Raw genomic sequence first — 22,623 nt, 5'->3', positions numbered from 1 at the left:
ACTTATACTTGCATTACTTTCATTCTCTTATGTTCAGCAATTCCTTAAAGTGTTCTCTTCATCTGCTCACTTTATCTCCCTTCTCCACCAGTATTCTATACTTCATCTAAAATATGGTCACATTAGGTGTGGCTGCCTGAGGCATATGACTGCTATCTGTGTTGCTACTTTACCCCCACCGCCTACTCTGTTCTTTCCCACACGTTTGTGACTTTAGCCATACATGCAACTGCTTTAGAGGGTGCTGTTAAAGGTCCTTCCTTTGCCTTCTCTTCTAAGAAATATTTATTTATGTTGTAATTAATTTCCTTGGCTTAGCTGTGGAAAACAAGTGAGTGAGTTGTAGGGGAAGCTTCCATGATGGACAAATGACCCCAAATAAATTAATGACTGCTCCCGGCCACTGGGTCAGGTGGTAGGGCAAGGCGTGATGACCTTTTCACCCTACTTGACAACGTCACACAAGCAACGCTGCCACAACTTACAGGGATGTATACAAACTCATTGTTTTGTCCTCAGAAAATGAATCGTTTGTAGAATTATGTGGTCTTATCAATGTACACGGAGTATTTAAACTCATTTAGAAGTAGTTAATAGTTAACAGTATGAGAGAGAGAGAGGGTGGCGGTGATGATGTGGCATATCCGCTAAGCCTGCCTGCCACACCTAAAGTGACTCTATACTTTAGACGGAGTATACCATTTTTATCTTTCACTCCCCAACTAACTTCTTTGACACCCTGTCTAACTCCCTTTACCTCTTTCCAGAAAATTTTCTTACATTTCCTCCACTTTTCACTAAAATTCCTTCCAAATGCCTCATAAACTCTCTTCTTACTCTCTCTTACTAATCTTCTCACCTTTCTCTTCCTCGCTACATATAACTTTCTCTTCTGTCTCTAAACTTCCTCCACACCCTTGTTTGTCATCCACTCACTACATGCTTTCTTCTTTATTGCCACAACATACCTCTTCATTCCACCATGCTGTTCTTTGCACCACTTTTTGTCTTCTCCTCATTCCACCACCACCTCACATGCTGCACAGAATTCTACTGTGAATGTCTTGCACACCCCTTCCATGTCCCCCATCTGCTCCAATGCATATTTACCCAATCCCTCCTCCACTTCTCTCTTGTATTCTGCCTTTTTTCCATCCTCTTGTAGCCTTTCCACCCTCCTTGTATGAGTTACTTCCTCCTGTCCTTCCCTTCTTGTATTCGTCCACTTCATTTGAACCTTGATTGTCACCACCACCAAGTGGTGGTCAGAAAGCTCACTCCCCCAACCTCTATATGCTCTTGCATCCATTACACACCTTCTCATCCTATCATCCACACACATGTAATCAGTCATTGCCTTCCGTTCATTCAGTTCACCACCCGCCTTTCTCATCACACGCCACGTATACCTGTGGGTCATTTTGTGCCTTAAGAGGGTATTGGCTATCACCAACCCCCACCTGGCACAGATGTCCACTAGAACACTGCAATTCTCATCCACCTATGCAGGCACACCCCACTCACCAACTGCTCCATCCACCTTCACATTCCTTACTTTTCCATTCATATCTCTAATCAAAAACACTCTCATTCCTTTCAAATTTTTCCATGCATGCTTCCACATTTGTCCAGAACTCTTCTTTCACTCTACCTGCAGTATCTTGCATTGGTGCATAGACACACACAATTGCCCACATATGTAGTCCAACTTTCAATCTTGCCCACGCAATCCTTGAGCCAACTGATCCATATTCTCTTATATTCTCCTTCCATATCTAGCACACAACAATACATGCTCCTTCTTTTGCCCTCTCATTCTCACCCACTCCCCCGCATGCATATACCCCATCCATACTCCCATTCTCTCACACTCTCACCTCGCCATTTAGTTTCAGTTAATCCACATACATCCACTTTTGCATCCTCAAGCACATGGACAATCTCTCTCTCTTTCACCTCATCATTTGCACCCCTTACATTCCATGTCGCAATCCGTACCATGTTTTTTGTTTGGTCATTAGTCGTGACCTATTGGTCAGTCCTGGTGAGAGGCTTCTTGTTCGTATTTTTAGTTAGTTGTTTTCCGTGGAGGGGCACTAACCCTCTGCTACCCCACTTGTTGTCCCATAGGGAGCACATGTTGGTTGGTTATAGAGTTACCACCCAGCATTGTAAATGATTTCCTGGTTTAAAGGAAATCATTTGGCATGCCACTCAGTGTAGAGCTATCCTAAAAACAGTACTGCTACATTAAGTGGGTGGATGATGGGTGCCGCCACCTACCGCCAGTTGATATCAGTTTATAATAAAATTACTATGCAGTAGGATTTCACATGATGTATTGCCATGGCACACCAAGACATGACTCGTGTTCACATCACTTCATTAATATCTCTGATGCCAAATCTCTCTCACAGTACACAGTTCTTTGTTTTGTTACTTAGTGGTCTTCCACTCATCCATCTCACCATTATCATTTCTTAGCATTTGCTTGTGTTGTTTATCCTCACCGGCGAAGTTATGCTGCCATACAGAATAACACTTTCCACACTTTTGTAGGGAGTACCCTAAGCACTAAAGGATAGGCCCATCACAGTCTGGAGAGGTAAGAACTCTCTCAACTTATTCCATTCACTTCCAGGAGTAGAACTAGCCAGTACACCTCCATCACTCAGCATGTCTCCAAGGCACATTGCAAGCAGTTTTCACCCAAAAGAACACTTTCCATTCAATCTATAACAACCCAACTGGCCCTACATTCCATATGTTAAAAATTTTTACACTGCAGTCTACCTTTAACACCGCCGCATTTAATACACATATTTATCATTATATCCAGAAGCAGCCTTTTTTTTTTTTTTTTCTTTTTTTTTTTTTTTCTTTTTTCTTTTTTTTTCATAAGAATATATATTTATTATTGTCATGCATGTTGAACATATTCTGTGTAAAATTAAATCAATATGACTTTTTGTTTTCAGTGTCAAAGAAGTGAAAACGGATTCTGGTAACCCGTTCGTGCGGCAGCGTCCCTCATATGCCAAGAAGTCAACTCTGGTTGTGCCACCACCCAAGAAAGATGTTGTAGCTGAGCTTCCCTCCAACAAGTTCAGTCCACACTCCCCTAACTCCCCACACAGAACTCAGCAGTCAGGTGGCACTGGCAACATTCCCTCCAGTGGCAAACCTCTTCCACCCCCACCCCCAAGCCGGGTTAACGGCAGTCACAACAATCCAGACCTAATGAGACGTCCACTCAGGTTTGTTCGTGTAGTTTAAATTTTTACAACACCATATATAAATATTATCTGAGCAGAAAAGTGTTCAACAAGTACTTTATAGTAAAGATTTATTTTGTTTAGGGATATGGCAAAGCCTGTTGCTGTCTTTTTAACAGTGGTAATTCCTTTCATTTTCAGAGAAAGGATTATTCAATTGCTAGCTGTGAAGGATTATCGGAAACTAGAAATTATAACTAAATTGTACAGTGGTGAGTTTTTATTTGGTTCCTTTGATGATTTTGTGGATGTTGATTACTGTGCATATTGAAAAAAAGAAAATGCTTTTCCATAAGAAACACTGCATTGTACATTGTTGGATTTATATGAATAGAATGCTGGTACTGTAATTGATGTAAGCCAATACTATATAACACACTTATAAATTTATTAATGCTTGTACAATAATTGTTTACATGAATGATGTGTTGTCAGATGGAATTCGGGAGAAAGACCGAAGGCTGATGATGAGTGTATTGAACAGTGTGTCATCTATAAAGGAGAACGTCTATCGCCTGTCACGCCACTTGTGGAACGAGGTGCGCGAGGACTGGCCTTTCTACAATGATGAGGAGAAAGAGGTTGTTAGAAGGTATTAATCCTTACATTTGCAGTACACTACTGAACCACATAGTGAATTTTTACTATTTACTTTAATATATACTGTATATATATATATATATATATGAGGCTGCGCATGCGAGTTTGTACCGAGCGCCACCCAAGCTGATCATGCATTTTCATGTTATATCGTTATTTTGACCCTTCTTTTATATCCCAGGCATGTCGCTTGATACAATTTCGAACTAGACATAAGATTGAAAGTCCTCCAAAATACAACGCTGAAATCGATTTGTGAGGTGAGGGTGGGTGACAGACCGCCAGCGCAGGCGAGTTCGTACCAAGCGACACCGACGCAGCAAATCACCGCCAATCCACTTGCTGTACATTGTCAGCTCTTGTTAGCATCTAACAATCGTTATGAATATAATTTTACTTTATGTACCAGATTATTAAGAAAATTTTGCCAATGCTCTGACATGTTAAATAAGGTCAAAATTGTTTCTAATTAACCCATAAACTCTCATGCTAATGATATGGCTACGTGCTATTTTCAGCGTTTCCAGCGCATGCTGTTGGTGATACTGCGAAGGCCCAGTTTTGCCTCGTGTGTCATTCTCTGCAGACAAAAGCTACACTTTTCCCTGCCTATTTTTATGTGCTCATTGTGCCTTCAGGGGCACAAGAGAACAGCTCTGTTGAAGGCTCCAAGTCTTTTAAAGTGACTGTTTTTTACACCCCCAAAGCTTACCCTGGTCTTAGGGGTAGAGCATGTGGTGTCAGTGTTGCTGCTGTGGAGATCGGTGATAATGATGATGGTGATAACGGTGCAGCTGGTGTGGCATTATGCGAGGGTGCTGGGGATGGTGATACAGCTCCTGGTGCCATAGTTCTTGGTGGTGAAAGTGATGGGGTTGGTGGTGATAGTAGTGATGACACTGGTGATAATGGTGAATGTGTGGCACTACCTGAGGGCACTGGGGGTGTTGATAATGCACATGGTGGCTTAGTGCATTATCACCACCCCCTAGTGCAGATTTGATGTCTTTATGTTCATTAACAACTATGTACTGAATGGTTTTGTGATCATGAACTTTGAGCGAAAATTCTGTCGCACTTGGAAAACAGGTGTTTTCTCTTGCACTAATTGGTTTATCCAAAATCTGTTTATATATTCATAATCTGCATCCTTTCGACTTTATTATGTTTTTTAATGGAGTCTCTAGCTTCATCAGTAACGGAGTTATACTTCGTTTAAGTTGTATACTAAAAATTGCCAATTTTCGGCATTTAAAAAAAAAAAACAATAATTTTGTATATTTGCTTATATTATTTTCAGTGACTAATAATATGGGCATATTCGGCATACTTTACCCTTCATTTTGGTCTTTGAATGAAGTCTCTAGCTGTAAAAACAATGGAGTTATGATCGTTTCAATATTCGCAAACTTTAAATGCAATTTCTTGCTTTTTAAAAAATGTTGCTTGGTACAAACTCACACGCGCAGCTTCATACATATATATATATATATATATATATATATATATATATATATATATATATACATACAGTATATATATATACACACACATGTATGTATGTACTTTATGACCGGATGCCCTTCCTGATGTCTACCAATGACCCTTGGGTGGATTCGTTCCTCCGACCCTTCGGTCAGAGCGGAGCGCTCTAACCCACCGAGCCACGGCTGCTACATTTTTTTTTTTTTTTTTTTTTAAATTATATACACATGTATATATGTACTGTATATACAATAAAACCCTGATATAAAAGACTTCAATAGACCAAAATTCGCTTTTATTGGATTCGAGGAGTCAGCCGGACTAAATTCTCGTATATTGGAAAAAGTCTGATAAAACCAAAAGCAGTCCAGATTGCCTGACAATTTCAGCTGTGTACACCACAATAAGGTAAATAAAAGACATCTCTCAGTGTACAGTACAGTAGTATGATATATATTATACCATTTGATTATTGTAATGAATGTAAAATACAGTACGGTACTGCAGTGGTAGAGAAAACAGTTTAAAAACCGTTGGTGTGATCTTGACTAATGTCCTATATATCAGAGAAAGTCTGGTTTAGCAGGGGGAAGTCCAGTTGTCGCTTTTATCGGAATTTCACTTTTTTCAGAATGGCCCGGGCCCCAATTAGTCCGTTATAGCAAGGTTTTACTGTGTATTATATATATATATATAAGTAGTTGTGTGTGTGTGTATAAACACACACACACAAAATACTTGCCATCTCCAGGCAATTTAGTTAACCTTAAAGAAATCATTTGTAGTGGTTGGGTTAGAAACTGTCTTTATAAAACCCTTTACAATAGGATTACTCTCCCAATGCTGATTAAAATTGTTTGAAGGTACCAAGGATTACCATAAGTAAAAAAATAATTGTCATCAGACTGAAGTGGTTAGTGATGCATAGCATAAATGATGCTCAGCATTATTGCCACATTACAACAACAATAACTGTTTTAATGATATCCCAGCACTATATGGTTTCCAGTTTATTCTCTCAAATGATGATCCATTTGCACTCATTCCCATGTGTGTAATGCCTGTACATCTCATATATTGCCAAGTACCACAAAATTTCCAGCTAGCATTAATTTTTTTATGGTCAAAATTCAGCACACCTATGTTAAAACATGTCAAATATTTTGCTGGTACATGACACCCAAACTGTCCCTGAGGATAAGGGAATAATGAAGACTACCAACATATTTCATGTCATAAAAGGAGACACAGAAACTCTTCCTCATTTGTATAGCAACTGCTAGTAAAAGTCAAATTGGACTTGTAGAAAAACATTCAGATTGACTTGGACTGAAACTGATTAAAATACTTGATGTTATAAGGGATAAATAACCTTTTTAATGGGGGGGGGGGAGTGGTTTAATATTTCTCTAGTCTGTTTAGCTTGTCTGAAGTTCATAAGTGATAAATGATTTTATGATTTTCTAAAATTATGCTTTAGTTGCACACAAACACACACACACACACACACACACACACACACACACACACACACACACACACACACACAGTTTTAAAGCAAGACTTGTTCAAACAGAAAAGTAACCAAATTAGAGTAAGAATGTGCACAATCAGCTGATTGTTTGTTTAGTCTACAACTGCCCCAGGGAATTTTTTTTGTACCATATGTGTTTTTAGTACTGCAACATGACCACATACTTTTGTAAAGCAAATTTGGAAAAGAAAAGGGATGAAGGTAGAGAGCAGGACGATGATTTCTTTCAAGAACTGGTTGAAATGGAGACTCACAATAAACTGGTTGAACGTGTACACAGGCTTGAGATGGCTTTTCAAAATGAGATTGATGAAATTAAGAAACAGATGCACTTGCAAAAGGAAGAAATAGAAAAATCAGGAAAGGAAGTCAACAAGAAAGACATAACCATTGGTGAGCTGACAGTAGAACTTGGTTCACATAGGAGAAAAATTAGTGAAATGGCAAGTACAGTAGTCAACCACAAGAGTGTTATGGAAGATATCAAAAATGATACAGAGACAATTAGGCAAGTAAGCAGTCTGATAGACCAGAGCAGTGATATTGAGGAGAAGATAACACAGGTGAATGAAGCTGTACAAAGCTACAAAAATGATGTGGAAACCACTTATGCTGAAATGGTGAAAGTAAAGAAAGACTTAGAAACAAGGGTGGAAGAAAAAAGCATTAAAAAGGAAGTGAAAGGAATAATCCAAAACAATCCTAAGTTAGTCAGAGATTCAGTAGATATTAACAAATCTATAGTAATCACTGGTATAGAAGAGGAAGAAGTAAAAAACAAGGTCTCGAGAGACAAAAAGGAGATGGCACATGTAATGGGCATATTGAAAGAAGTATCAGAGGAAATCTGTAGTAAAGACAGAGGAACACAAAAGGTTAGGGAAATATGAGAGGAGCAAGTCAAGACCCTTAAAGGTAACCTTCCAGAGTGTGAACACCGTGGAGGAGATACTAAAAAATGCAAAGAATCTTATGGAAAAAGAGGAGTTCAAAAATGTATGGATAAAAAGATGTCAAACATAAGAGGAACTGGAATTACTGAAAGAGAAGAGGGAGGAAGCAAAAACAAAAAATGAGGGAAGATCAGAAGAGGAGAAGAATACATTTTTTTTTTACCAAAGTAATAAGATTGCAGGTACGAAAGTGGTACATAAACAGGAGGGAGTAAAAAGGAGGAAGGTAGTAGAACCAAGTCATGACAAGTATATAAACAAGATGGTTAAGTTGATGTACTCAAATGTGGATGGAATGGTATCTAAATTATTAGAGATGAATGATTATGTCAAAGAAAATGAACCACATATAATATGCCTAACTGAAACAAAATTAACACCAAGGCTATCAAATGACTTCCTAAACTTAGAGAAATATAATATATGGAGAAGAGATAGGAACTTAAAAAAAGGAGGAGGAATTATAATATTAACTAAGAAAAATCTAAAAGTCAAAGAACTAGAACTAGATATCCCCTCACAAGTAGAACTGATTGCAGTAGAGATCAATACAACTGAAGGGAAAGTAATTGTAGCCAATTTGTACATGCCACCCAAGTCAAACACATGGGAAAGAGACGAGTATGAGGACCTGGCAGAGAATACAATTCAGAGTTTAAAATCATTACTACATAAAATGGAAGAGAAATCGGAAAGAATTATACCAACTGGAGATTTTAATACAAATATAAATTGGAATACTCTAGATATAATAAGCCAAGAAAGCTGTTGGGACCAAAAGCTCCTGGATCTGGTGCAAGAGTTTTTCCTAACGCAACATGTAAGGGAAAGCACCAGAAAAAGAGGACTCGATGTATCCTCAATGCTAGATCTCATATTTACTAGGCAAGAAAACTATATTGACAATTTAGTATACCACCCTCCATTCGGCAAAAGTGACCATGCAGTACTAAATTGCAACTTCAGGATAGCATATGACAGTTATCAGCAATGAAAGTTACAAAAAGAGCCTAAACTATAAAAAGGGAAACTATCATGACTTAAAGAAGTACTTCTTAGAAATTGATTGGGGAAAAGAACTTAGAGGACAAGATTTAAATGCTATATATAAAAAATTCTCAGAACTTTATGAAATAGGAGTCCAGAAGTACATCCCAGAGTACAAAGAAGCAGAAAAGAAAATAAGAAATGGTTCAATACAGAATGTAAAAAATCAAAAGAAAAAAGAGATTTGCTGTGGAATAGATACAGAAGACACAATAGTGAAAGGGCATAATAATTACAAACAAACAAGAAACGATTATACAAGAATAAGGAGGGAAGCCCAAAAACAGTTTGAGGAGGATATCATAAATGAAAGTAGTGATCAACCGAAGCTATTTTACAGCTACATCAGAAGCAATACAAAAGTAAAAGATAAAATACAATCCATTACGGACGAGGGAATCACCTATACACAAGAGAAGGATATTTGTGAAGCACTAAACAAGAAATTCCAATCTGTTTTTACAGAGGAAAAACATTTTGAGAGGGATTATATGGAACATGCATGCCCACACATACTACCAGATATACATCAGAAAAAGTAATACAGGAGGAGCTAAGTACATTAGACAAAGGAAGAGCAAATGGTCCTGATGAAATTTCTTGTTGGGTGCTACATGAATGTGCAAAGGAGTTAAGTAAACCATTATTTTTAATTTTCAAGAAATCCTTGAGTCAAGGTAAACTACCTGATATTTGGAAGAAAGCAAACATTGTTCCCTTATTCAAGAAAGGGAATAGACAAAATCCACTTAACTACTGACCAGTATCACTAACCAGTGTTGTAAGCAAGATATTAGAAAAGCTTACAAGAAAACCTTGGGTAAATCATCTATGGTCCTTCCAAAATATCGAGATCGTTTGGGCGTTGTCCCTCACGGGAATTCCCCTGCTTGCGATGTTGCCACGGTTTCTGCTAGGCCAATTATCAAATTAGAGTCAAACTTCAAGGGACAACCCTCACTCCCAGCTCACTACCTCTCTCTCTCTCTCTCTCTCTGCATATAATAACATTATATGGAGATTCATTTCTTTAAAGTCTATACGGTTTTATGAATTATTAGAATTTGAGGAAAAACCTCCTGACTCTCTCTCTCTCTCTCTCTGCATATAAAATCAACATTTTATGGAGATTTATTTATGTAAAAAGTCTATACGGTTTTATGAATTATAGGTCCTCTGTTTGCCTTCTTTTCTAAAAAATACTTATTTATACTGTAAATAAGTTCTTTTTCTCGACTGTGGAGCAGACGAGGGCGAGTATTAGGGGTAGGAACTTATATTTTAATGGCGGTCAGAGAAAGTGACCTGCGGATTGACACCTTACCTACCCTCACTGACTCAACTACAAGCGTGACAGTGTTGGAAAGCAACATTGCCAAGTGTTGAGGTATTTATAAAAAGTCATTGTTATTATTAAAAACAATAGGCATTTTCTTACACTATATAGTAATAGAGAATTATATATACATGTACTGTAAATAAATTTCATTTAGAAGTAGTAAATAGCTGACATGAGACAGAGAGGTGTGTTTTGGTACGGAATCGGCAGCGTCGCGCGAAGGGGAATTCCCGTCAGGGACAACGCCCAAACAATCTCGATATTTTGGAAGGACTATAGAAGAACACAATATGATAACAGAAAGACAGTTTGGTTTCAGAACAGGAAAATCATGTGTTACTAATCTGTTGAGCTACTATGACAGAGTAACAGACATATTACAGGAAAGAGAAGGATGGGTAGACAGTATCTATTTAGATTTCAAGAAAGCATTTGACACAGTACCGCACCAAAGACTTTTATGGAAACTACCATCAAGGAGGAATTCGAGGCAAACTGTATTGTTGGATGCAAGATTTTCTCATAAGAAGAGAAATGAGAACAGTACTAAGGGGAAATTACTCATCATGGAAAGAAGTGACTAGTGGAGTACCACAGGGCTCAGTGCTGGCACCAATCATGTTTTTAGTGTATATAAATGATATAGACAATAACACTGGAAATGAAAGCTATCTAAATATGTTTACAGATAATGCAAAAATACAAAGGAGAATTACTAACATAGACTCTTGTAAAGAGCTACAAGAAGAATTAAATAAACTTCATGAATGGAGTAATACATGGCAAATGGAATTCAGTGTGGACAAGTGTCATGTAATCAAGTTTGGTAAAAGTGGAAAAAGACATGATTGGGATTATATGTTAGGAAATAAAACCCTACACACATCAGAAAGAGAGAAGGACCTAGGTGTGATTATCAGTAGCAGATTATCTCCAGCAGACCACATCACTGAGAAGGTACGGAACATGTATACACTGCTTGCAAATATGAGAATAGCATTCACATACATAAATGAAGACATGCTAAGAAAGATAATAACATTATTCATCAGACCAGTAGTCTGGAGTCCTCATCTCAAAAAACACATAGACAAGATTGAAAAAGTTCAAAGGGCCGCTACAAGATGGGTACCAAGCTTAAGGGACCTAAGCTACGAAGAAAGACTAAATAAACTGAATCCACGAACACTACAGGAGAGAAGGAAAAGAGGTGACATGATTATGCTATATAAATACATGATCAGGGAAGGAGGAAATAGATATAAATGATTACTTAGTCTATGGGGAAGCATCAGCAAGAGGACACTGCAAAAAACAGCATAAGAAGAGAGGTGATAAAGACGTAAGGAAATTTAGTTTCCCAAATAGAGCAATTGATCAGTGGAATGCACTACCGAATGAAACAGTGTGTGCCAAAACAACTCACAATTTTTAGGATATGTATGATAAATATGGTTTAAGACACGGGACAGTATGAGCTTGACTCATTCCTATAAAGATACAATTAGGTAAGAACACACACACACACACACACACACTTTTTCTTAACACAACATGTAAGGGAAAGCACCAGAAAAAGAGGACTTGATGTACCCTTAGTACTAGATCTTATATTCATTAGGCAAGAAAAGGATATTGACAGTTTAATGTTTCACCCTCCATTCAGCAAAAGCGACCATGCAGTACTAAATAGCAACTTCAGGATTGCATATGACATAGTTAACAGCAATGGTTCACCACAAACAGGCTCAAAATAGCCCCAGCCAAATCTACAGTGACTCTTCTCACAAACTGGACAGCAGAACACAGTCACATCCCACACCTCACCATAAACAACACTCCCCTACCACACACACACACACACACACAAAATCCATGGTGTAACATACAGTACATCAATGTCATTTAAACAGCACATCGCAAACATTAAAAATAAAATAACACCAAGACTCAATGCTTTGAGGTCACTTGCCCATACAACATTTGGACACACCAAAGAAACCACCACCACAGTATACAAACAATACATACGTTCAGTGATGAATTATGCTAGCCCTGCCTGGGCTTCTAACCTGACCAAAACACACTACAACACTCTACAGACCATACAGAACAAGGCCCTAATAATAATCACAGGCTGCACAGCTACTACAACCACAGACCACCTACATCAAGAAACCAAAGTCCTCAAAGTCAAGGATCACTTAGACATGAGAGGCACCCAGTTTCTTGCTGCAGCCTCCACAAACCCACAACATCCACTACAGTACATGGCAGCACATCCACCCACACCAAGGAACATCAAAACAACACCCAGCACACGATACCATACACAAATACTGTCATCTCTGCCCCCTCGCCCGCCTCAGACCAGTTCCAGAAACACATCCATACTCAAATCACTCGCCGCTCCATTCAGTCACTTAAAGACAACACACAGCTGCATGCACGGCCTCCTGACATCCACCCTTCTGAATCCTATCTTCCTCGTGAGGACGGGGTCCACCTGGCCAGGCTGAGATGTGGGCACCATCCAGCCCTCTTAAGCTACCAGAAGAGGCTGGATGACTCTGTCGCTGATGCCTGTCCAGGATGCAACACAGCACCCCATACTATTAAGCACATTATGGAAGACTGCATTGCACACAATCACCTACGCCAACAACACAACATACACTCTTTGAGAGCTCTGTGGGAAAGCCCGGTCTCGGCCATGGCCTTCCTAAGGGACTCGGGGCTGTTCAGCCAGACTGCCTAGGGAACAACTACTACTACTACTACAGCAATGAAGTTACAAAAAGAGCCAAAATTATAAAAAATTAAACTACCATGACTTAAAGAAGTACTTCTTAGAAATAGATTGGGTAAAGGAGCTTAGAGTACAAGATTTATGTCTTATATATAAATAATTCTGTGAACTTTATGAAATAGGAGTCTAGAAGTACGTTCCACAGCAGAAAGAAGCAGAAAAGAAAATACAGAAATGGTTTAATACAGAATGTAAAAAATCAGAAGAAAAGAGATTTGTTGTGGAACAGATATTGAAGACACACTAGTGAGAGGACACATAACAACTATAAACAGGCAAGAAACAGTTATACAAGAATAAGGAGGGAAGCCCAAAGACAGTTTGAGAAGGACATCATAAATAAAAGTAGTGATCAGGCGAAGCTATTTTACAGCTACATCTGAAGCAAAACCAACGTAAAAGCTAAAAAAAATCCATTACGGACGAGGGGATCACCTGTACACAAGAGAAGGATATTTGTGAAGCACTGAATAAGAATTTCCAATCGGTTTTTACAGAAGAAGAAAATTTTGAGAGGGATGATATGGAACATGCATGCCCACACATACTGTATTACCAGATATACAAATATCAGAAAAAGAAATACAGGAGGAGTAAATTAGACAAAAGCAAATGGTCCTGATGAAATTTCATGTTGGGTGCTACATGAATGTGCAAAGGAGTTAAGTAAACCATTATCTTTAATATTCAGGGAATCCTTGAGACAAGGTAAATTACCTGATTTTTGGAAGAAAGCAAACATTGTTCCCTCATTCAAGAAAGGGAATAGACAAAATCCACTCAACTACCGACCAGTATCACTAACCAGTTTTGTAAGCAAGATATTAGAAAAGCTGATAAGAAAAGTTTGGGTAAATCATTTAGAAGAACACAATATGATAACAGAAAGACAGCTCGGTTGCAGAAAGGGAAAATTGTGTGTAACTAATCTCCTGAGCTACTATGATCAAGTAACAGAAACGTTAAAGGAAAGAGAAGGATGGGTGGACACTATCTGTTTAGATTTCATGAAAGCTTTTGACAGAATACCGCACCAAAGGCTTTTATGGAAACTGTACCATCTTGCTGATGTTCCATGGCAGTCTTTCTTCTCTAGTGATCCCAATTCTACCCAGTCCCACATTTGTGACTTAATACTAGCTGGTATGGATTTATTCATACCAAGTCAACAATTCACTAAAAGATCAAACTCTCCAAAATGGTTTGATGGCAATTGTGCCAGAGCAACAGCCCAAAAGTCATTAGCATATAACTCTTACTTAAAATCAAAAACACCTGAATCACTCTCCCAATTTAAAATTGCTAGAAATCATGCAAAAGCTGTATTAAATCTATCTAAATCAAACTTTCTTCAAAAGCAAGCATCAAAACTACTTAACAACCCTAATGACAATAGAATATTCTGGTCAACTCTTAATTCTTTCAATAATAACTTTAACAAGTCATCTTCCATTCCCCCACTAAAATCTTCAGATGGCAATATTACAAATGACCCACGTGGGAAAGCAGATATCTTTGCTAGTACCTTTGCAAGAAACTCTACCATAGATGATACCAGCCAGAATGTCTCAGTACTGGAACTTGATTCTCCCGAAATTGCCCCACTTAAAATACAGACAAGATTTGTAAAATCCATCCTAGACAATTTACCTACCAACAAAGCTCCAGGTCCAGATGGAATTCCGCCAATTGTTTTGAAAAAGTGTTCCCCTGAACTTGCCTCTGTCCTAGCTAAATTATTCAGACTATGCATACGTACTTCTTTATTCCCAAATTCATGGAAAGAAGCCAATATCCACCCAGTTCCGAAGAAAGGAAGTTCGTCTGACCCCTCCAATTACAGACCAATAGCTATCACATCTTCTCTTGGTAAGGTATTTGAAACTTTAATTAATAAGCATATTGTTAAACATCTTGAATCCAACAACTTAATTAATGATAGACAATACGGTTTTCGCCACGAAAGATCCACCATTGACATACTCAATCTCTTAACTCATACCATCCATCAATCAATAGATCTTTTTGGAGAAACTCATGCAGTAGCTCTTGATATCTCTAAAGCTTTCGACAGAGTATGGCACCGTTCCCTGCTGTCCAAACTCCCTTGCTATGGACTAACGTCTTTTGTTCCTTTGATTTCTTCTTATCTTAGTGACAGGAAAATAAGAGTAAAAGTAGATGATGTATATTCGAATTTCCACTCAATTAACGCCGGCGTGCCGCAGGGATCAGTTCTGGCGCCAACCCTATTTCTGGTTCATATTAACCCGCGCCGTCCCGAGGACGTACTTCCACGTCCTCACGTTTTGTCACAGCTAATCCCGAGGACGTACTTCAACGTCCTGCAATTGCAAGGTTCATAATTTCCACAATTTTCAATTTTCGCGAGTCATTTTTGGTACGTATACACGGGACACCTTCCTCAACAAGATGCCAGGCAGAGACAATGCCTTACCCAGCATGACCTCCTCCCCCCCCCTGCATGCCCTTTTCTCAGCAATTCACCTGTTATCAGTGACCTGGCCAGTATAGCCATGTCATGCCACTGTACGAAATTCAGGGCCAGAGTGATTCCCCAATCAATGACAATGTGGAGGACAAACTTTACATAGCATTAGAGGAAGAAACAGTTAGAAATGATGATCAGGTAATGTGGCAAAAAAGGTCAGGTATTAGTGAGTGAACCAATGCTTATAATGCCTATATTACTGCTTGAAAACCAATATACTCTTGTACTACATATAAATTCGTAACAGTAAATAAATAAATACCGTTTATGAGTGGTGTGAAATAGTTATCCTCCCATAGAACTCGTTTTCTTTGGTGCCAGCCTGATAGAAAACCCAGTAAGGTAAGGAGGCTCTCCTACCTGTAATGAGTATTTTAAACCTCAGGTGAGCGATTTCTCTATGAATTTTCGATGTTTCTCACCAAAAGCGAAAGTTTTAGCAAAAAAAAAAAAGGTCGAAAATTGCCCGGGATTGGGAGGTACCAGTGGTCGAAAAGTGGCCGGGACGGGGCGGGTTAATGATCTCTTATCTGTCACTCACAATCCCATTCACTCATATGCAGATGACTCAACACTACATAGTTCATTCACACTCAGACATCCATTTACAAAGTCTAATATCTCTACCTCTCAACTCAATACAGCCATCTCCATAAATGAAGATCTATCTACAATCAGTGAATGGGGACAAAACAACCTTGTCTCTTTTAATGCTAGTAAAACTAAATATATACAGTTTACCAATAGACAGATATTGCCAGACTCGTACATTACCTTCAGTGCTACTAATATTCCCATCTCCAAAAGTATTGAAATTCTTGGTGTCTCACTTAACAGTGCCCTCAGCTGGACCTCTCATGTCAGATCACTTGCTAAAACCGCCTCAAAGAAACTTGGATTATTGTACAGAGTCCGTAACTTCTTCGCCGATGAGCAGTTAGCTATAATTTATAAGAGTCATGTGCGCTCTCAGCTTGAATATTGCTCACCCTTGTGGAATGGTTGTGGAGAGGTTGCATTAAGGCAACTAGACAAAATTCAGAATAAAGCTGTTAGAATCATTAACAACCCTGCCATTACATATAAACTACCTCCCCTGCAAGTAAGAAGGAATGTTGCCTCCCTTGCATTATTTTACAGATATTTTTTTGGCAAATGCTCAGACGAAGTTGCGTCCATGGTGCCACCTCTCCATGCCTTCCCTCGTGCTACACGGGCATCTGGTAGCGCTCATGACTGGAATGTCACTCAACCATATTGCAGAACTTCTGCCTATCAGAATTCTTTCATTCCCCGAACTGCATCTCTCTGGAACTCGCTTCCCCAGAGTTGTTTTCCTCCAAATTTCAACCTACAACTCTTCAAGTCTAACTGTTACAGATATTTTATGAACAGAGGACACCAGTAATCTGGTGTATGGATTTTTTTTCTCCATTTGTTTTTCCTTCCTCCGTTCTGTTAAAAAAAAAAAAAAAAAAAAAAAAAAAAAAAAAAAAAAAAAGGAGGAATCCAAGGCAAACTATATTGTTGGGTTCAAGATTTTCTCAAAAAAAGGAAAATGAGAACACTACTAAAGGGAAATTACTCATCATGGAGGGAAGTGAGTAGCAGAGATCCACAGGGCTCAGTGCTGGCACCAATTATGTTTTTAGTGTATATAAAATGACATAGATAGCAACATTGGAAATGAAAGCTATCTAACTATGTTTGCTGATGATGCAAAAATACAAAGGAGAACTACTAACGCAGACTTGTAAAGAGCTACAAGAGGGCTAATTAAACTTCATGAATGGAGCAATATATGGCAAATGGAATTCAGTGTGGACAAGTGTCATGTAATCAAGTTTGGTAAAAGTAGAAAAAGACCTGATTGGGATTATAAGTTAGGAAGTAAAACCCTACACATATCAGAAAGAGAGAAGGACCTGGGTGTGATTATCAATAACAGACTATCTCTGGCTGACCGCATCAGTGAGAAGGTATGGAACATGTATACTATCTATCTATCTATTGCCAGACGCCTCAATCCCGTTTGGGGTGGCCACAAACAAATCGCCTCCAAGTCGCCCTTTCCCCCGCCATTTCACTGCCCTGCTCCCAACTCACACCCCCCTCTCTCATATACCTCTCCACCCCATCCCTCCATCTCATCCTCGGCCTCCCCCTCCCTCTTCCTCCCTCCACCTCACTCACATACACTCTCTTCGTCAGTCTCTCACCCTCCATCCTCTCCACATGGCCAAACCACCTCAGTGTGTTCCTCATAACGCTTCCTATCACATCCACATCCACACCACAACGCTCCTTTATATCCTCATTCGTCAGCCTGTCTCTCCACGTGACTCCACAGGCTCCTCTTAAATAACTCATTTCCACTGCTCTCACTCTTGACTTGTGTCCTTCCAACAATGTCCAAGCTTCACTTCCGTACGTTAGAGTTGGTATCACAATACTGTCATGTAGTAACTTTTTCACTTCCATGCTCACTTCCCTGTTTCTTATCACTGCTTTCAAGGAACCAGCAACCTTTCTTCCCTGCTGTACCCTTTCAAGCACTTCACCCTCCAAACCTCCATCCTTACTCATCACACTACCCAAATACTTAAACGTACTCACATTTTCCAATTCCTCACCATCTAACCTCGCTGTACATTCACTAACTTCACCTCTCTCAAAGACCATCACTTTACTCTTCCCTACATTCACCTTTAGGTTCCGTTTCTTACACACTCTCTCAAACTCATCCACCAAGCCTTGCAGCTTCCCTTCGTCTTCACTCAACAACACAGTATCATCTGCAAACAACAGTACAGGGAGTTTCCAAACACTATCCTCTCTCACCAGGGCCACTCCAACATCCACTACCCTACCTTGTACCTCTTTTATTACCCCATCCATGTACAGATTGAACAACCATGGAGACATGACACATCCCTGTTTCAAACCAACTTTCAAAGAGAAAAATTCACTTAGTTCACCATCCACACGCACTGCAGCCTTCGCACCATTGTACATACTCTTCACAGCATTCAACAACTTCCCATCTACTCCATATATTCTTAACACTTTCCACAATCCTTGTCTATCCACCCTGTCATATGCTTTCTCCAAATACACTGCTTGCAAATGTGAGAGTAGCATTCACATACGTAAATGAAGACGTTCTAAGGAGGATAATAACATCATTCATCAGACCAGCCCTGGAGTATGCATCAGTAGTCTGGAGTCCTCATCCCAAAAAACACTTAGATAAGATTGAAAAAGTTCAGAGGGCCACTACAAGATGGGTACCAAGCTTAAGGGATCGAAGCTACGAAGAAAGACTAGAAAAACTTAATCTACCTACACTACAGGAGAGAAGGAAAAGAGGAAACGTGATTATGCTATATCAATACATAACAGGGAAGGAGAAAATAGACACAAATGATTACATAACCTATGGGGATGCATCAGCAAGAGGACACTGCAAAAAAATGCACAAAAAGAGGGGTGATAAAGATGTAAGGAAATTTATAGTCTCCCAAATAGGGCAATTGATTAATGGAATGCACTACTGAATGAAATAGCGTGTGCCAAAACAATTCATAAATTTAAGGATATGTATGATAAAACTGGTTTAAGACAGGACTGTACGAGCTTGACTCATTCCTGTAAAGATACAATTTGGTAAGAACACACACACACACACACACAAATATCTTATTTTGAAATATCCCTACATGCATTGGTGTTTTTGGCACTAGATAGATGAGATGACATGCTCTCAGGGTTTGGTAATTAGTTTTGTTTGTCTTGCTGATATGTATCTCTTGATATTTTCTTTTTAAAATTGTGTTCCTTTTTGTTAGGGGTTCCTTCATTGCATTCTAGGACAGTGAAGAAGCTAGTGCAAATTAAAATGGATTCTTATAAAACCATGTGTCTATTTTATGAAAATTAAGTAAATTAATTGAATTGGAAATAAACAGCTTGTTATAAGCAAACTATGGAGATGAATCCATGCATGGAATTCTTGGTTCAGCAGCAACTATACATCAGTATGAATCATGAACTGAAACAGAATACCTCAGCATTACTAGAAGGCATCATCATATTATGCCAAAGTTATCCAAAAAGAAGTATCTGGCATGCAAACATTTTAAAGATTAATAGCGTGTGATGTCACAGGGCGTTTGTTTTTTGCCTGGGTAGTAAAATTGTAAGGCATGTAAGTTAAAAGTGAAACAGGAGTGTCAAGCGATGCAAAATGGTGCACTGTGATGCAGCAAGGGTGAATGTAGCATGTGGATAAAGCATATCAGTGTATGAAATTCGCTCGTGTGATGTCATAGGAGATAAAGGTTTTTGAATGAGAGTTACTAAGCAACATGTTTATTTTCATTTATTCCGAGTGACTAAGGAAAAAAATAACGATTTTCACGACATGAAGACAAACAAAGAACAATATCTAACCCTATGTGGAATTCTAGATTTTGTTTTCATTTCCATAACTGATCTTTAATTAATTGTTATTGTTGTAATGAACTGAATTTAATTGGAATGAAGATGACATGGTTTGGATTGAATTGATATTGATGTTTCTTTTGTAATAAATTGAAATGGAGGTTAATTTATTTCAGTGTGTCAAAATTGGATTTGAAATGGAATTGCCAAAGTGAAATTGACCCCAGCTTTGATTACACTTTGATGTTCATTATCCCGTCACTCTGAAGTGTCTCCTAGAGTTGAATAAAACTAAACTATCTGTTAGCTGCGTAAGTTAAAAATGAGACAAAAGAAAGCCTCTTTTTTCGTGAGAAGCTTAGTAGAGATTGCTTCTCTTTTGCAATGGTTGGTTTGACAGTTGGAGGACAAGAATACTTACATCTTTATCATACTGAAAGAGTTAAGGTGCTTAATTATCTTGCCAAGATATTTTTAATGATTTAAGTTTATGGTGATCAGTGCATTGTTGTGAATTCATTATGTGAGAGCCATAAATTTGATATTTTGCATGTCTGAGTGATTTAAGCTTGATAAGACAGATTATGTATGTGAATGTTGCTGGTCATTACTGTGCTGTATTGTGGTAGGTGGGGGCACTCATCATCCACTCACTCAATGTAGTGCTGCTCTCGGGTGTCTGCCCTTTCCTCTCCTCCCTCCATTCCTTCCTTCCTCCTTTGTCTTTCTTTACTTCATTCTTTCCATGTCCTTCTGCCTACAGGTGACTTTACACTCCCTGTGTTGTCTTTCTGTCCATCATTCTTTCCCGCTTCCTTTCTCCTGTGGGTGACTCAACACTGAGTGACAAGCTGAATGTTTTCCTGTACACTAGGATACCATTTACTATGCTGGGTGGCAACCATATAACCAATTATGGCACCTGGTGGTTTAGTGGGTAATTACTGTGCTCCAGTCAGATTGAGCCAGTGAGGGTTTATATCCAAGGAGTGGTTGGGGTTATTGCTCATGTAATGCCACTCAGGGATGAGTGAGGCTGGTCACTCTCATCTTAAATGTCAGGACCAACTTGCCTAGCCCCGGGCTCCTATGCTTCTCATGGGGCAACTTAGGATTGGATAATGGGTGGATGGGTGATTAATGTTTTTTGCCTGTTATTGTTGCCATTCATTATGGTACGGTATTGGAGAGATCTTCAAGTGATGACACCAGTATAATTCTCCCAGTTTTATAAACATCCCTCAGCTCCCTCCCTCCTCCATGAAAGGATGTTGGAAGTCAGCTAAATGTTTGAACCATTTTTCAGGACAAATTTTAACCACAGATAGCCAGTGTACCCTCTGACACTATGTACAGTATATGATTCCATGCCTTTCATGCACATCTGCCTAAGAAAACCTGTAAATGTGTGTAATACACAGAGCATATAATTGGGGGTTGCAGGGTTACAATACAGTGTTGAAAGATCAGAATAGGTGGAGTTGTGGTACTACCATGTGTTTTTTGTTTGTGTTATTAACAGACAACTGTAAGAATTGGTTAGTACAGAAATTGTACATAGAGACGCTTTCAGGTATACAATCTCCCTGTATACGATATTGTGATTTAACGGTCTTCAGCTGTTGACAACCTTTCTTCAGTACATGATTGATCATCTATTGGTTTAACAACCTCCTGGTAGAGAAACATTACAGCTGGTAGGAATACTGTAGTCCACCACCAATATGATCATCATCATCATGAATCAGGTCAGATGTCTATCTTTATCTATCTGTTGCCAGACACCTTAATCCCGTAAGGGATGGCCACAAACAAATTGCCTCCATGTCACCCGGTCCCCCACCATTTCACTGCCCTGCTCCCAGCTTACACCCCTCTCTCTCATATACCTCTCCAATCCATCCCTCCATCTCATCCTTGGCCTCCCTCTCCCTCTCCTCCCTCCACCTCACTCACATACACTCTCCTCATTAGCCTCTCGCTCTCCATCCTCTCCACATGGCCAAACCACCTCAATGTATTTCTCCTAATGCTTTCTATCACATCCACATCACACCACTCCTTCACTTCCTCAATTAACAGTCTGTCTCTCCATGTAACTGCACATGCTCCTCTCAGGTAACTCATTTCCACTGCTCTCTCTCTTGACTTGCATCCTTCCAACAAGGTCCAAGCTTCATTTCCATACATTAGAGTTGGTATCACAGTACTGTCATGCAGTGACATTTTTTTCCATGCTTAGCTCGTGCTTGTTATCACTGCTTTTAAAGAACCAGCACTGTTTCTTCCTTGTTGTACACTTTCAAGCACTTCATCCTCCAAACCTCCATCCTCAGTCATCACACTACCCACATACTTAAATGCATTCACATTTTCCATTTCCTCATCATCCAGCCTCATTGTACATTCAGTGACTTCATTTCTCTCAAAGACCATAACTTACTCATCCCTGCATTCACCTTTAGATTCCATTTCTTACACACACTTTCAAACTCATTCACCAAGCCTTGCAGTTCCCTTCACTTAACAGTGCAGTATCATCTTCAAACTTCAGTACAGGGAGTTTCCAGATGCTGCCCTCACTTATTAGGGGTGCTCCAACATCCACTGCCTTACCAAATGCTGC

At 39.1% G+C, this 22,623-nt stretch overlaps 1 protein-coding gene across 1 annotated transcript in view; it reads left to right on the top strand.

Moving 5' to 3' along the window:
* Su(Tpl) (Suppressor of Triplolethal) overlaps positions 1–22,623 on the top strand; it is a 326,655-nt gene that overhangs the window by 289,919 nt on the left and 14,113 nt on the right. Inside the window, exons 5-7 of the mRNA XM_080267257.1 lie at positions 2,979–3,257; positions 3,417–3,487; positions 3,711–3,867. Coding sequence (XP_080123383.1) covers positions 2,979–3,257; positions 3,417–3,487; positions 3,711–3,867 — 507 coding nt within the window. The remainder of the gene's footprint in view (positions 1–2,978; positions 3,258–3,416; positions 3,488–3,710; positions 3,868–22,623) is intronic.

The sequence above is a fragment of the Coenobita brevimanus genome, chromosome 23 (assembly GCF_032717465.1).
Source record: "Coenobita brevimanus isolate Jiangsu-jjx chromosome 23, ASM3271746v2, whole genome shotgun sequence".
Lineage (NCBI taxonomy): Eukaryota > Metazoa > Arthropoda > Malacostraca > Decapoda > Coenobitidae > Coenobita > Coenobita brevimanus.
The sequence above is the reverse complement of the archived record's forward strand: the minus strand, read 5'-3'. Positions and strand labels throughout refer to the sequence as shown.